The sequence below is a fragment of the Stigmatopora nigra genome, chromosome 1 (genome assembly GCF_051989575.1).
Source record: "Stigmatopora nigra isolate UIUO_SnigA chromosome 1, RoL_Snig_1.1, whole genome shotgun sequence".
Lineage (NCBI taxonomy): Eukaryota > Metazoa > Chordata > Actinopteri > Syngnathiformes > Syngnathidae > Stigmatopora > Stigmatopora nigra.
In genome coordinates, this window is record NC_135508.1 from 9,625,545 (window position 1) to 9,638,178 (window position 12,634).

The 12,634-nt window shown below is 40.1% G+C and overlaps 1 protein-coding gene across 3 annotated transcripts in view; it reads right to left on the bottom strand.

Moving 5' to 3' along the window:
* zbtb46 (zinc finger and BTB domain containing 46) overlaps window positions 1–12,634 on the bottom strand; it is a 50,253-nt gene that overhangs the window by 36,009 nt on the left and 1,610 nt on the right. Inside the window, exon 1 of one of the 3 annotated variants that reach the window (XM_077712361.1) lies at window positions 3,141–3,457. The exons of 1 other annotated variant lie outside the window; for it this stretch is intronic. In XM_077712361.1, the coding sequence (XP_077568487.1) occupies window positions 3,141–3,150 (10 nt within the window). In that variant the 5' untranslated portion in view covers window positions 3,151–3,457. Of the gene's footprint in view, window positions 1–3,140; window positions 3,466–12,634 lie in introns of those variants that run through there. One more of the 3 variants, XM_077712359.1, reaches the window with a different exon arrangement.

A 12,634-nucleotide genomic window follows, 5' to 3' on the forward strand; every position in this document is an offset into this window, starting at 1 on the left:
ACTAATAAATAGAATTGACCATGGAAACTTCAATAATGTCTTGCCTACATTTTGTCACCTTGTGTCACCAAATGTTTCAGAACAAAAATAAGAACATCTTACAATACCGTTTAGAATTTGCAGATTCTATTCAGAACTGCTCATCTATTATCCATTTTTTTCTGCGCACAAAAGGCACTTCAAGCACAAACACAAAGAGATGCAGGTGATAAAAAAAAACAGAAAAAGGAAGGAGGAAATTGACAAAGGCAGGTGTGCACGACAAGTAGATGGAGGGAAAACAAGGCAGAGCAAGTCCAAACATGAACACGCAAGGAAGGCACTGCTTTATCCGGAGCGTTAGCAGCTGCCTTTCCCGCTCTTGTCTCAACGAGGACTAAATCGGCAGGACGCCGAGTGTTACCAAACGCAGCGGTGATTTGTTTTGGGAACGCCACGGCTGTCAGGTCTCGTGGGCCGCTCGGAGAGATGACAGCTCGCCTCGGCCAAGGTGACAGCAACGTTTGCTCCGGGGCCGGCACACTTCAGGTCATGTTTAGCAAAGCTCTGCTCAACCTGATGGCTTGTAGGATCACATAAATCCAAAATGTCTCCCACATCCACTCGGACAAACGAGTCTCCCGTGAGAAAGACTGGACTCGCCCGTGTATGAAGGAGAACAAAAGAGCTTGATCAATTTTCAACGAATTCTTGACTTTTTCTTAAGATGGGTGTTTATTTGGACCAGCAAATACTGCGAAATGCATGAAAGTGTTTTGTAAGGAAAACTGTTTTTTTTTTTCCTCTCGCTGACGCATTGCTGAAAAAAAAAAATCTATTCCGGTTCTAACCTTGAGATATTCTTTCCTTTCTATGTTGGGTTAATGGAAATATCGCAATCACCTTTGCAGACAGATTGAGTTGCTTTAAAGACACAGCATCTCTTTCTTTTGCCGCTCAGGGCCACTTGCATTCAACTTTGTAAAGCCAGCCTATTTCTATAAGATGAAAAACACCTCTATAGCCGCACGACACAAGAAGGGCCCTTCATTCACCATAAACTCTGTTCAGAAACTTTTTTTTCTTTACCGCAACAAATACAGGGTCAATCTCCAAGGCACTTCTTAAAGGAAACTGAAAAGTCACTTTAAGGACCAAAAAGTCAAACTTCCATTTATGGTTCACCATGCACTTCATACGACGAGATTAATTTTGGCAAATTGCCAAACATGAGATAAGACTTAAATTAGATAGAAGACATTTTTTTAAGAATAATTGGCACCATTTTCCAAACTTTTTCGTCATATGAAGTTCACTAACACCATAACCTGTATATTAAGGTTGGGCTTGCATTTTAAAGGGGAAAAATAAACTCAGGGTGACAGCTCATGTTCTGAAAAACTCGTAAACCCCATTAATTTTATTTTTGGGTTAGGGTTATAATTTTTCCATGTACGAGTTTAAGAATTTGAAATATCAAGAAAAACTTCAAAGGTTATTATTTGTATTTTTTTACTTTAAAAGGGATAGAAAAGTTTCTGATTCAGAAATCGAAACTAAATAGGAAATTTTATCAATTTTCACTATATAACATATTAAAAGTTGTCTTAACTCAAAGAAACAAAAGCAAAGGGAGGATAAAGATGATTAGTGGGTAAGAGCTGAAGTGAAGCATGAGAGGGAGGATAATGTATGCTTAATCACATATTGCTAAAAAAAATACTCCTTGCACATAGTTAATCAGCAAGGAGGAACTTTTCAAAAGTGCATTTTGACCTCTAAACTCTGCCTGCTTAATTGGCTGCTTTCATATCACTATGTTCCATTTCCTCCAGTCACTTTTTCAGAACGTGCATCTCCAACTCTCTCTAGAGATTTTCCATATTTTTTTTCCCTTTGAGATTTGCTTGATATCCAAAAATATTTGCAGCCTTCCATGAATTTTCTTAAGACAGGGATTGGACGTGGTTTCGTTTCAGTGACGCTGCCACCAGAGCTCCTTGACTCTGTCATCCTTCTGACTCCAAATCAGAAGTGACTGTCATGGTTCTGCCTTACCCTACCAATACACACACATGAGCAGGAGTCTCCTTGCTCTAAAGTCACACATACACATTCCTCCTGTCCTCCAACACACACAAACACATACGAAACCTTAAACGCACACGCTTTCTTGAGCCTTCGTAGCGTCACGGCCGCTTTGCAGCGGTCTCATCACAGCAAAGTCACTTTAGGCCCTGGCCAGACGACTAAAGTGATGAGACATGTGATGGAGTGAGAGGACGTGGCTTCTTCTTCTTCTTTGTGTGTCTCTCTTTTCAATCTGTCGCTCCAAGCTTATTCTCTGCTTCCTTGACCCAAGACCAATACAAATGACCTTCTGGACCAAACGCGGAGACGATCTTAGTTTACGTGCGGCTTCCCTCCAATGAGTTCGGCTTTATGAAAAAGTGAGGGTTGTTTTCACCCCCTAAACGGAAAGTCTCACTCACAAACAAAGCCATCCCCACCCAACATGACCTCCTAAGTGAGAGTTTACGTATATGGCATCCTGTATTTATAGAAGATGCGGCTCAAATGTGTATGGTTTGCTCAAATAATCAGTCAACCAGCAATTGTTTTGGCAATGTAGCCTGCCTGAATCTACAGTACAAGACAGAAGTGTAAGTCTTTGTGTTTGTTTGTTTTTTTTAAGGGACGTGGAGCTGAAAGTAAGGAGTCCGAAGGAAAAGTAGAGGAGATGAGTTGAAAGAAGAATTAGACAGCGACAGAAAGGAAGAGGGAGACGAGTCAGCAGCCAATATTTTAAACAGCTTTGCTTCCACTCAACTGGGCATCAAGGCCATTATCCCGAGGTTAATCCCCAATCCGACGGAGTTGGCAGCCTTTCGGGACAAGCCAGTGTGCCCATCAACAAGGCAGGAAACGAAAATAACACACGCACACACACAGCCGGTGACAGAGCACTATACCTGCTACATAAAATAATCATCAAGACCTTATTCTTAGCTTCTTCATTTTCTTTTTTTTCATGCTGCACTCATTTGATCTCCTCTGGTCTCATCCTTGCGGCGGTTCTTAACATCTCACTATTTGACATCTTCCTACTATCATGTCGCCGCGCTTCTTTTAACACATACACCCTCAATCTTTGCACCTACCCGTTTCCATCAGCCTGGAGCATGCTGTATTTCTCCCCTGAACTCCTCCGTCCACCTGCTGGCCGCCCTCCAAGATACCAAGGTGGAGCAAAGTAGGATAGTCGTGTCATGTGGAGAGGCACCAAAGAGGATACAGGAGGCTTAGAAAGACTTAATGCTTCTTTTGCCTTCATCCACCTTCTTTCTCTACCATCCCACCTTGTACCTGTTAACTAAAGCCCACACCCGTTTACATGCACTGTATGCTGAGGTCACCCAAAAGGCAAGTTCACAACTACCATGTCTGTGAGAGAATCAGCTTCTCTGATGGTGAGCGTATCTTATGACATTGCTACACTCGGCACCATCTCATCTTGACACCTCCAGCCTTGTAAGGTGTTAAGCCCCGGGGATATCTTTGAAACACAGTCACAGTAAGGACAGGTTAGGATCATCCCAAAGTGACAGGATGCATTTCGGCTTCCCTTCTGAAGTCCTCAGGTGGCCCCACAACACAAGTCAGTGATACTGGTTGCCTGTGTGTGTGTGTCATTTTGGGACTGTCATCTACTCTGAGTCCATTCCGTTCCCGTGGTAACAACCTAACGGAGAACCTGGAGTGAGTATAACCTGATTTTCTATTCAAAGCTCTGAATTGATAATAAACAAAGGAAAAGACATCTCTTTACCAGAGTTCGAGAAGCAAAATGAAAAGACAAGAATTAGTGACATCAGGCCTAGTCTTGAAGGCTAAAAGAGGGACTAAAAAGAACAAAGCAAGATTGAACAGAGAGAGCGAGAGGATGCGAAAGTTAAAGGAGGGAGAAGAGAAAATTTGGAGTGGACGCAAACCGATAACAAGACAGCAAGTCTTTATTCGACTTGGTACTGTTAGCTTAGCCAGGCTTGGCCAACTACTGTCAACAGAGGAGGGCCAATGCTTAGGTACTGTAATCTCCCACTCATTTTGTTCCAAGCAAACTCAAAATTAGACAGTGGACATCAACAAAAATATGACATTGAATCTCAGAGCTGTATCCAAAAGTCTGCTACACTCATGTTGCATAGTCACCAAAATATTACAAACATATTTTAGTATGAAATCGCAGAAAAAGTGTTTACAATCTGAAATGTGCCAAAATAGCATTGCATGAGAAGTTGATGCTCACTGAATCATCACAACCTGGGAGATCATTGCTGTTTATTAAGCTTTATTCTTTTGAATGACTGGATGACGGTGAGTCATTGGTGGCAAGCTATCTGGTGCCGAGGCGGGTGTCCGGTATTTGTGCAAGTGTGTGTGTGTGGGTAACTTGGTTGGACAGCCACTCGGTGAGAAAACAAACAGAGGCATAATTCTTAAATACAAGCAGTGCCTTCTGATTACAATGAGTTCAGAAAAGAAAAGAGGCATAAAAGAATGACAACTTAAATCTAAAAAAGCCCCTAAAACTGCAAATTTAGCATCTCCCGTAATTTATAAACTATGAGACGTTACTCTTTTCTCCCTTTTTTTCTTAGACGGAAAAAAATGCAAATGTTTTGTTAAACATTGACATTTCTCTTAAGCCCATTTTGCCCAGCACGTGATGACTGCCATTTGGGTTCAAAATCTCTATTGCTCAGCAGGAGAATCTATTGTAACAAGACTATTGCGTTCCAGTGTCCATCCTCGCATGTTCAAAGTTATTTCCAAGGCACCCTCGAACAGGATTATCAAACTCCTTAGCTTGTGTTAGCATTTCATTATGATGTACATTCCCATTTGTTGTCAAGAGAAAACGCTTGGGGCCATGATAGAACAATCTTTTAAGGCAAAGCATGGATAAGTAGAAAAACCTTTTAAAAAAAAAAATAGATCTCCAAAATCTTCCCACAAAAAGGGCCCTTAGCTGCTAATAATAAACATATAAACATACAATGTATTGTACATTAGTCCCTATATTACACATCACTACAATCAAGAAGTACTACAGTAGGGGAACAATAAATTCACTCGCTTCTTTCGTCTATTATACAAGTGATTTACAGGCAAAAATGTGTTCATAAAAGCACACTTGTATGGAATGGCCTGAAGCTGCCATGTCACTCATCAAGCTGATCAAAACGCCACAACAAGGAATCTTGGAGCGCTTTGGCAAATCTGTCCTTCAAGAGCGGGGAGAAGAAGAAAAAAGAAGGTGGTGAGATAAAGAATGGGGAATCAATGGGAGAGGAGAGGGGCATCTAAATATAGAAAGACTCACTTTTTTTGGAGTTGGAGAAGAAAGAGTGAAAGAAAATAAAGATGAAAAGAAACAAAGATGACGAAAAGGAAGTGTTGGAAAACAAAAGCGGTGTAGGGGTAAGAGAAGACAAGTTATTTGAGATAACTGAAGAATAAATAAATAAATGGACAAGCGGAGGACAGTTTTTCAATTTTACATAGTATACCACTACAAATGTCCATCAATAAAGAGATCAATAGTTATTTATTAATATTATAGATATAAAATAAATGTATTTTTGTAAATAAAAGTTCAAGAAGTAGAATAAATTACTTTCTACCGACAGCCAAAGGCTGTTGTGAAGACTGACTCTTTGGAGTTGACAGGAAAAAAAAAAAAACATGCTGAATTCTGTTTTGTTTGTGCCTGAACGCTTACTCCTACATTGCGATGAAACCAAAAAGACTCCTGGACATCCTCAAGTTTGTCTCCGCCTCCTTTTCTGTCTTTCTGTTAAACTTGTGTGTACTAACTTTAAAATGTCACCTATTGACTAACACTAAAAACAGCTTTTGTTTTCCCTTTTATGAATGCTAATAATGAATCTGTGACCGCCTCACAGCAATGGAAATCATTTCACATAGACAACTGACATGGCTGCACATAAGAAAATGAAAAAGTAATAACAATTTGGACCCATGTGGTCAATCGCCAAGGACCTTGGAGACCTCATTTTAAGAAGTCACACACTCCCACATTGCCAGGAAGTGACATTATCAGGTGTCCGTCCAAATGCCGACTAACCGCGCCAGCGCACACACCAAAACAATTGGGAGGTGGGCGGGGTGAGAAAGCGATTAAAAAGAAGAGGGCAAGGACGAGAGATAGTCTGAGACAAAGGCAAAGGGAGTGCCAATGAGAGAAAGATGGTGGGGGGGTGGGGGGGGGGGGGGGGGTAGATGGGACAAAATTAAATGAAAAGAGACTCGCCAAGTTAATTCAAACAATGAGGCCGGAACAATTAGTTTTTCTATTTCATAATTGCTGGTCATTTACGACCAAAGTTCTGGTGGGAGGTGTGACGCTCAGCACTGAAAAGCGGATGCGGACCTTTTTCACTTCCCTTCATGTTTGACTTCATCACTGCAGTTTGACGGCAGGAACAGAGTTTAAAATGAATAAATAAAATAAACTCCAGAAACAAAGACTAATCTCCATTTTACTCATTTTTAAATTGGTAATGATGCCTATTGACGGATAAGACTTCCCACTCATTGTGTACTACGGTTTTAAATATGTTAGTCTGCAAATCCATTACCAAAATTAAGATCCGATACAAAAATAAATGTACCGTCTATGTTCTGAGTCAGGGACGATTAAAAAAAAAAGAGTAAACAATTTGAACTGATTCAAATCAATTTAGTAAAATACAAGCTGATGCTTTAACCCCAAATGCTTTTCCTTGGGAAAAAAATAGAAAAACTAATATCTTCAAGATTTACCATTTGTTATTTTGTTTTCAAGAAACACACAACTAAATAAACTGTTTTTAACAAAACTTAAAAATGTCAAGTTGTTGTTGTTTTAATTTTATTTTATTTTATGTGTATACTTTTGGGTTAGTGTGACTTAATTTTTAATTTATTGTTTATTTCGCCTTCCATTTTCACTAGGTCTTGTCCTCATTGAAAGGACCATTTTAAAAAATATATATTACTAAAAGTTTAGTTTAAAATGTGGTAGTTTCTTCACAAAAGGCGCAATGACAAACTTTACATAACTTAGCATTTGCAAGATTACGATTGTACAACTTAGTATTTGTTTTAGGTAGTCAAGCATACTGTAAATACTGAAAAATAATTACATTTCATCTCCACTGATTGTAAACGTACCTTGACCTTTTAGATTATCACTAAAGACAGCAGATACCGGTCCTGGAATGTGTTCACCTGGTATCAACTTTTGGACTAACAAGATGTATAAATATGATCTTGGGTCAGCAGGAGGGATAAAAATGAGAGAGGGAATAGGAAGAGGGTGAAAATGAGAAAGGGAATAGAAAGAGGGTGAAAATGAGAAAGGGAGGAGAGGAAGGGTAAAAATGAGAAATGGAGTAGGGGAGGCCACAGGAGGCACCTGGCCCACTTACAGTAGGGTGGTGATGGAGGAGGAGGAGGAAGAGGAGGAGGAAGAGGAGGAGAGGTGGTAGATGAAGGAGTGGGAGGGATATTGGAGTAGGATGAGTGGGATGGAGTAGAGGGCACGGAAAGGACGTAGGCTGGTGTGAGGTGAAACAACCCGAAGGTGAGCGGAGAAGTGTTCCTGGAGGCCATGGCAGCCCTGATTCAAGCAACAGTCTCTGCTCATGAGACTAGTCGAGCAATATGAAAATGTGACAGTCGGTGAATGCTGAAGAACTCTCAGTTGTCTAAATGTGTTTGTAAAATCGACTGTATGTAACAAGGCGTAACAGAAAAAGTCCTCAGTGTGACAAAAGCCATAGTATTCTCACACTCGCTGCCTACAACTCTGATAAATGATTATATACTATATACATGTCTCTGTATATGTGGTAGATTTGTCTTTGTCATATTTTAGTACAACGTTTTTTTCTATTTAACTCGCTCGATTTGTTAAAATGGGGTTTCAGCTTTAAAAATAATACTGCAGTCTTAATGGGCTTCATTCGACTCTTTATACCAACTGAAGAGCGTTAAAGTTTCCCAGGCTCTATAATTTTTGAAGTGGGCTGCCATAGAGACACTTAATGTAAATGTAGTCAAAGATCTGAGCGTTAGAAGGAAAAAAATCTGAGGGTGAAGGGGGCAAGAGTAGGAGAGCTGCAGTGAGGTCTTAGTGCAGGTGGGGGCTAGTGGAGAAGAGGTGGCCTTGTGGTGTTTTGAATTGAGGTGCTGCGTGGGCGTGTGACGAAACACTAACACCTCACCCAAAGTATGAATAAGCGACCACAACAAGCCAGCGAAGGTTCAATCTCTTCTTCTAGTGTACTGGAGCCGCCTGCCTATGGCACTAATATCCCGTAATGCCACCCACAGTCCTTGCTCTACCTCACATCAATGAATATTTCATGTCCTGATGGCACTTTTAAAGCAAAAAAAAAACTAATTAGCAAATCCGAGTTGATCTGGCATTAGTCATATTAGACCAATTAAAAGCCAGTCCTACTGTACATGTTAATGGCAGCCAAGTGGAATAATTCTATGTCGAGGTAGGAAGGGAACCGTTAAAACAGGTCCTGTAAGCGGTACTTTAGCACTCCAGTTCACAACTGGATTGCAGAACTCCACACAGCCGGATAATGTTAAACATTGCCAAACAAAGATCATTATCCATGAATTAGTGTCAGAATCAAGTCTCCGGGGTTAGAAATATATCCATTAAATATCCATTAATCCATCTATCCGATCATTCATTTTCTATATTTTATGTGTGTACTAAATCAGTAGTAGGGGTGTGACAAAATCTCCATCTAAAGTGATACTACAATATCCGGCCTCCACCGATTGATATATCGTCAGTCAAACATGCGTTCAAACCATTGACATGAGTGTCCATGTCACTTGTGATGTCAGAAGGCTGTTGTCTTCATTTTTTTGTGTGGTATTGAGCAAACCAAACTTGGGAATTCTATCACCATGTGTTTTGAACCACACACTTTGATTAGAATAGCCACAAAGTAATTTTCTATCTGAAACATTAAAAACAACAATATAAAAACTTCTTTAGGAACTCTCTGTTTAATCAGGCCTTCTCGTTTTTTTCACCATCATTCACTAACTCACTCTCTCTTACCTGAGCTTTGATATGGAAATCTGGCACCAGCCAGAGCCTGAGGCTAGAAGACCATTGAAGACGCATTGGCTCAAAACTGCTCAATTTCTCATCAAATCCTCCTGCGTGATTTAAAAAGTGTGTTTTTTTTTTTATAACCGAACAAGGACATATACTATATTTTTGTTGGTTTGTTTGTTTGTTCACAAAGTGACTTATTAATGTATGTCTCTCCCGACTGGCCAGCCTGTTCGGCCATTGCATTGAGATTGCCCACCCAGCACATCCAATGTGCAAGGCTATTCAAGGACAACCAATGAGAAGCTGAATACAAATCAAAATAAACATAAACTGATGCCGACCCCCCCAAAAAATATCTTGTGTCAGCACCGTCAAATTCAATCTTCACCGAGTATTTTTTCCACAATGAAAGGTGAACAACTAAAACATGAATAATAAAGAACCTGTCGTTTTAGTCCTTGCAACAGCTATATTTATGTAAGATATCTTAAAATTTATTTAACAGCAAATCATTTAGGAAAAAAGAAAATAGTTGTATGAAAAAAAAATCTAATTTAGAAGATTGATTATCTAATTGTGAACTTAATGGCCAAGAAAAAGGACAAAAAGATCTCACGAACATGTGCAAGTATTATGTATCTGAACCTGTGTGTGAGTTTGAGTGGGGGGTTTTCATTAAGAAAATGCCTCAAACTCACCTGTCTTTAATTTTGGGTGGGGAGGGAGCATGTTAGCCAGGTAGACATTAGGATAACAGCTGTTCCACACAAAACACACATCCCCCACCGGCTCTCCGCTAGGATTAGGAGCACCTGTATTCACAATGTGCTATGGAGGCAGTTAATCTAAAAAGCTTTAGGAGTCGTTGGGGGTGGGCGGGGGTCTGGTCTGCAGTACGGAATTGGCCCAGGATGAGTGTGAATCGAGTGAAAACGGTAATATTCCAAATGTGACACCTACAAGAGAGCTCTGTAAAAGACAACTCCTAAGGGATCTTTTATCATCTTTATAAGTGAGTGCAAACAGTTCATTTGCTGGCGTGTTCGCCAGACAGGTGTGCCCATTAACAAGTTATCAGCACAGGGAAAGTGGGAGTCAGATAAAGCAATGCATGGAACATGCCTTTATGGAGGATTTGACCTCTTTTCTCCATTTCTCCACAGTCATTAAAAGATGTGCACAACCACTGTGTCTACGTAAACACGTACAGTGAAGGGAGTAGTACACTCCGTCCCTGGGGGTTGGAGCCCACTAAGCAGCTAACACACGTTTCAGCCTACAACCTGTACGGGGGCACTGAGCACTTCCCACACACCAGCAGGCTCGCACATGTACCAACAGAGAGGGGGCAGCCTCACAAAACTCCAAACTGGCATATACTATAATATTAAGCCCTTCTTTTTCTCACGGTGCACTCTTTCGCTAAATTGTGAGCTTGTGATGGAAAGAACTTTTCTACAAAAGGTGGGATACACTTTTAAGGAACAGGAAGATGTGTTGTTTTCCAGTGAGCGTCACCCAGTGTTCAGTGCTAGCATTTACGATTTTTTTGGGAAAAAAAATGAAAAATGAAAAATCAGACATAGGCATTGTCGTCATCATTGACTGACAAAAAGCCTAGTAGTCATCATACCCTCAGCAGCGTATGACGAAATTGTATAGTGCTTCTCCACAAGTTCGTCTTCCCAGGCAAGACATTTATGACATTTATTTATGGCATATTCATACTTTGTGTGTATTTATTGCGAGACTGTTCGCTGAAACACCATGGCGCCAAAGAAAAATTCAAGTGACAGTCCTTAGAAGAAATTGGGGAAACGATAAAATGCAGGAACGCAAAATGTACAGCAATCGTACAAAAGTAAAACATTCCAAACCCTAGGCAATAGCCACTCGTCCATTCTCATTTCTTCGACATCGTACATATACTGTCAAGAGTCTTCAAAAAGGTAAAAGCCATTCATCCTTTGGTTCATCGTCCCCAACGCTTATCCTCACAAGGGTCGTTGGAATCTATCCCAGCTCTAACTGTGGAGAGGAGGCGAGGTACATACTGGGCTGGTTGGCAGCCAATAGTAGGGAACACAAAGTAGACAAACTATCGATCACACTCACATTCATTCCTTGCATGCATGTATTTTCGGGGCTGTGGGAGGAAACCGAAGTGCCCTGAGAAAACCTACGCACGGAGAGAGAACTCTGAACTCAACTACAAAGAAGGCAACACACCCGGATGGACCCCTTCATCTTAAATCTGTCAGGCGTAGTTCTTAATAGTCATCGGTCCAGGTAAAGCCATGATAATTTAAAATTCTAGTTCATTTTTTTCTTAAGCCTATGTATGTAAAACCAGTTCATTTGTATTGTGAATATTTTCTGATGTCCGCAGTTGAAAAATCTGATTTATTTGATCTACAGTGGTAAATATTTTAATTCCCATAATTTTCGCACATTGCAGCCACCCCAAAATGTCATAAGAAAACGGTATTGTTAGATAAACCACAATGAAATAAAAGTCAATGGTGTCCAAATAATTACATTAAAATATCCACGTAATTTAGTACTTGGTTGCATTGAGGTCTCCCTACAAATGCATTGGTCACATTATAAAGACAATACAAAAGTAATTTGAAACCTTGATCTTGCTTTAGCACATCTTTTAAAAGTTTTAAAATCAGAGTTGAAAGTCTCAGAGCAAGCCAAAATATAATATAACACAACAGAAAAATGTGGCCTTACTCTCTCTTATACACAGTAAAAATTACACCACCAAGGGGGTTAACCATACAAAATAATAAATGAACATTTTCAAATAACAACACGAATAGTAATATCCAAACATGTATCATCATACAGGTGCAAGACAGCCCAAAGATGTTAGTAAATTCATTGCGTAATTTAGTTTTTGTTTTTAGATCGGTGGTCTTACGTGTCCCCCTTCTCATCCCAATTGCGTGCAACCAATGTTGAATTTCTGCCAGCATTTGACCAATAAAAAAAATCAAGCCAAAGACATGTTAAAGTTTTATCGCAAAATGTCATCTTTGTGAAGAACGCTCAATGGTGATGGTAGAACCCGAGTGAAAATCCTTTTGCAATCTGACAAGCAGCATGCAGCTCATATTTTCTCCGTCCTTCTGTCAATATTTCCCTGCATCCCTCCTCCACTCACCGTTTCTTGGTCATTGTATGGAGCATTGATGTACCCACAGGCACTTATCTTGTCAGTTTAACGCCTACCCGAGGGGTAACAAGGGGCATTTGGGGCAAAAGGTACAAAGCATTGAGTAAAAACAGGTTTACTAAGAATCTTTGACCACCGAGGGAAACCCAGGTATGATAAATAATCCCACAATAATTGAATAAGTGAATGAAAGAATTAGAAGACATCTCTCAAAATGGAATTTTTAACCTGGCATGAAGGCAAACAAAACAAGCGCACAAATCCAGCCATGCCTTAAGACAATTTGGGAAACCACAAGCTAGTCTTTTAAT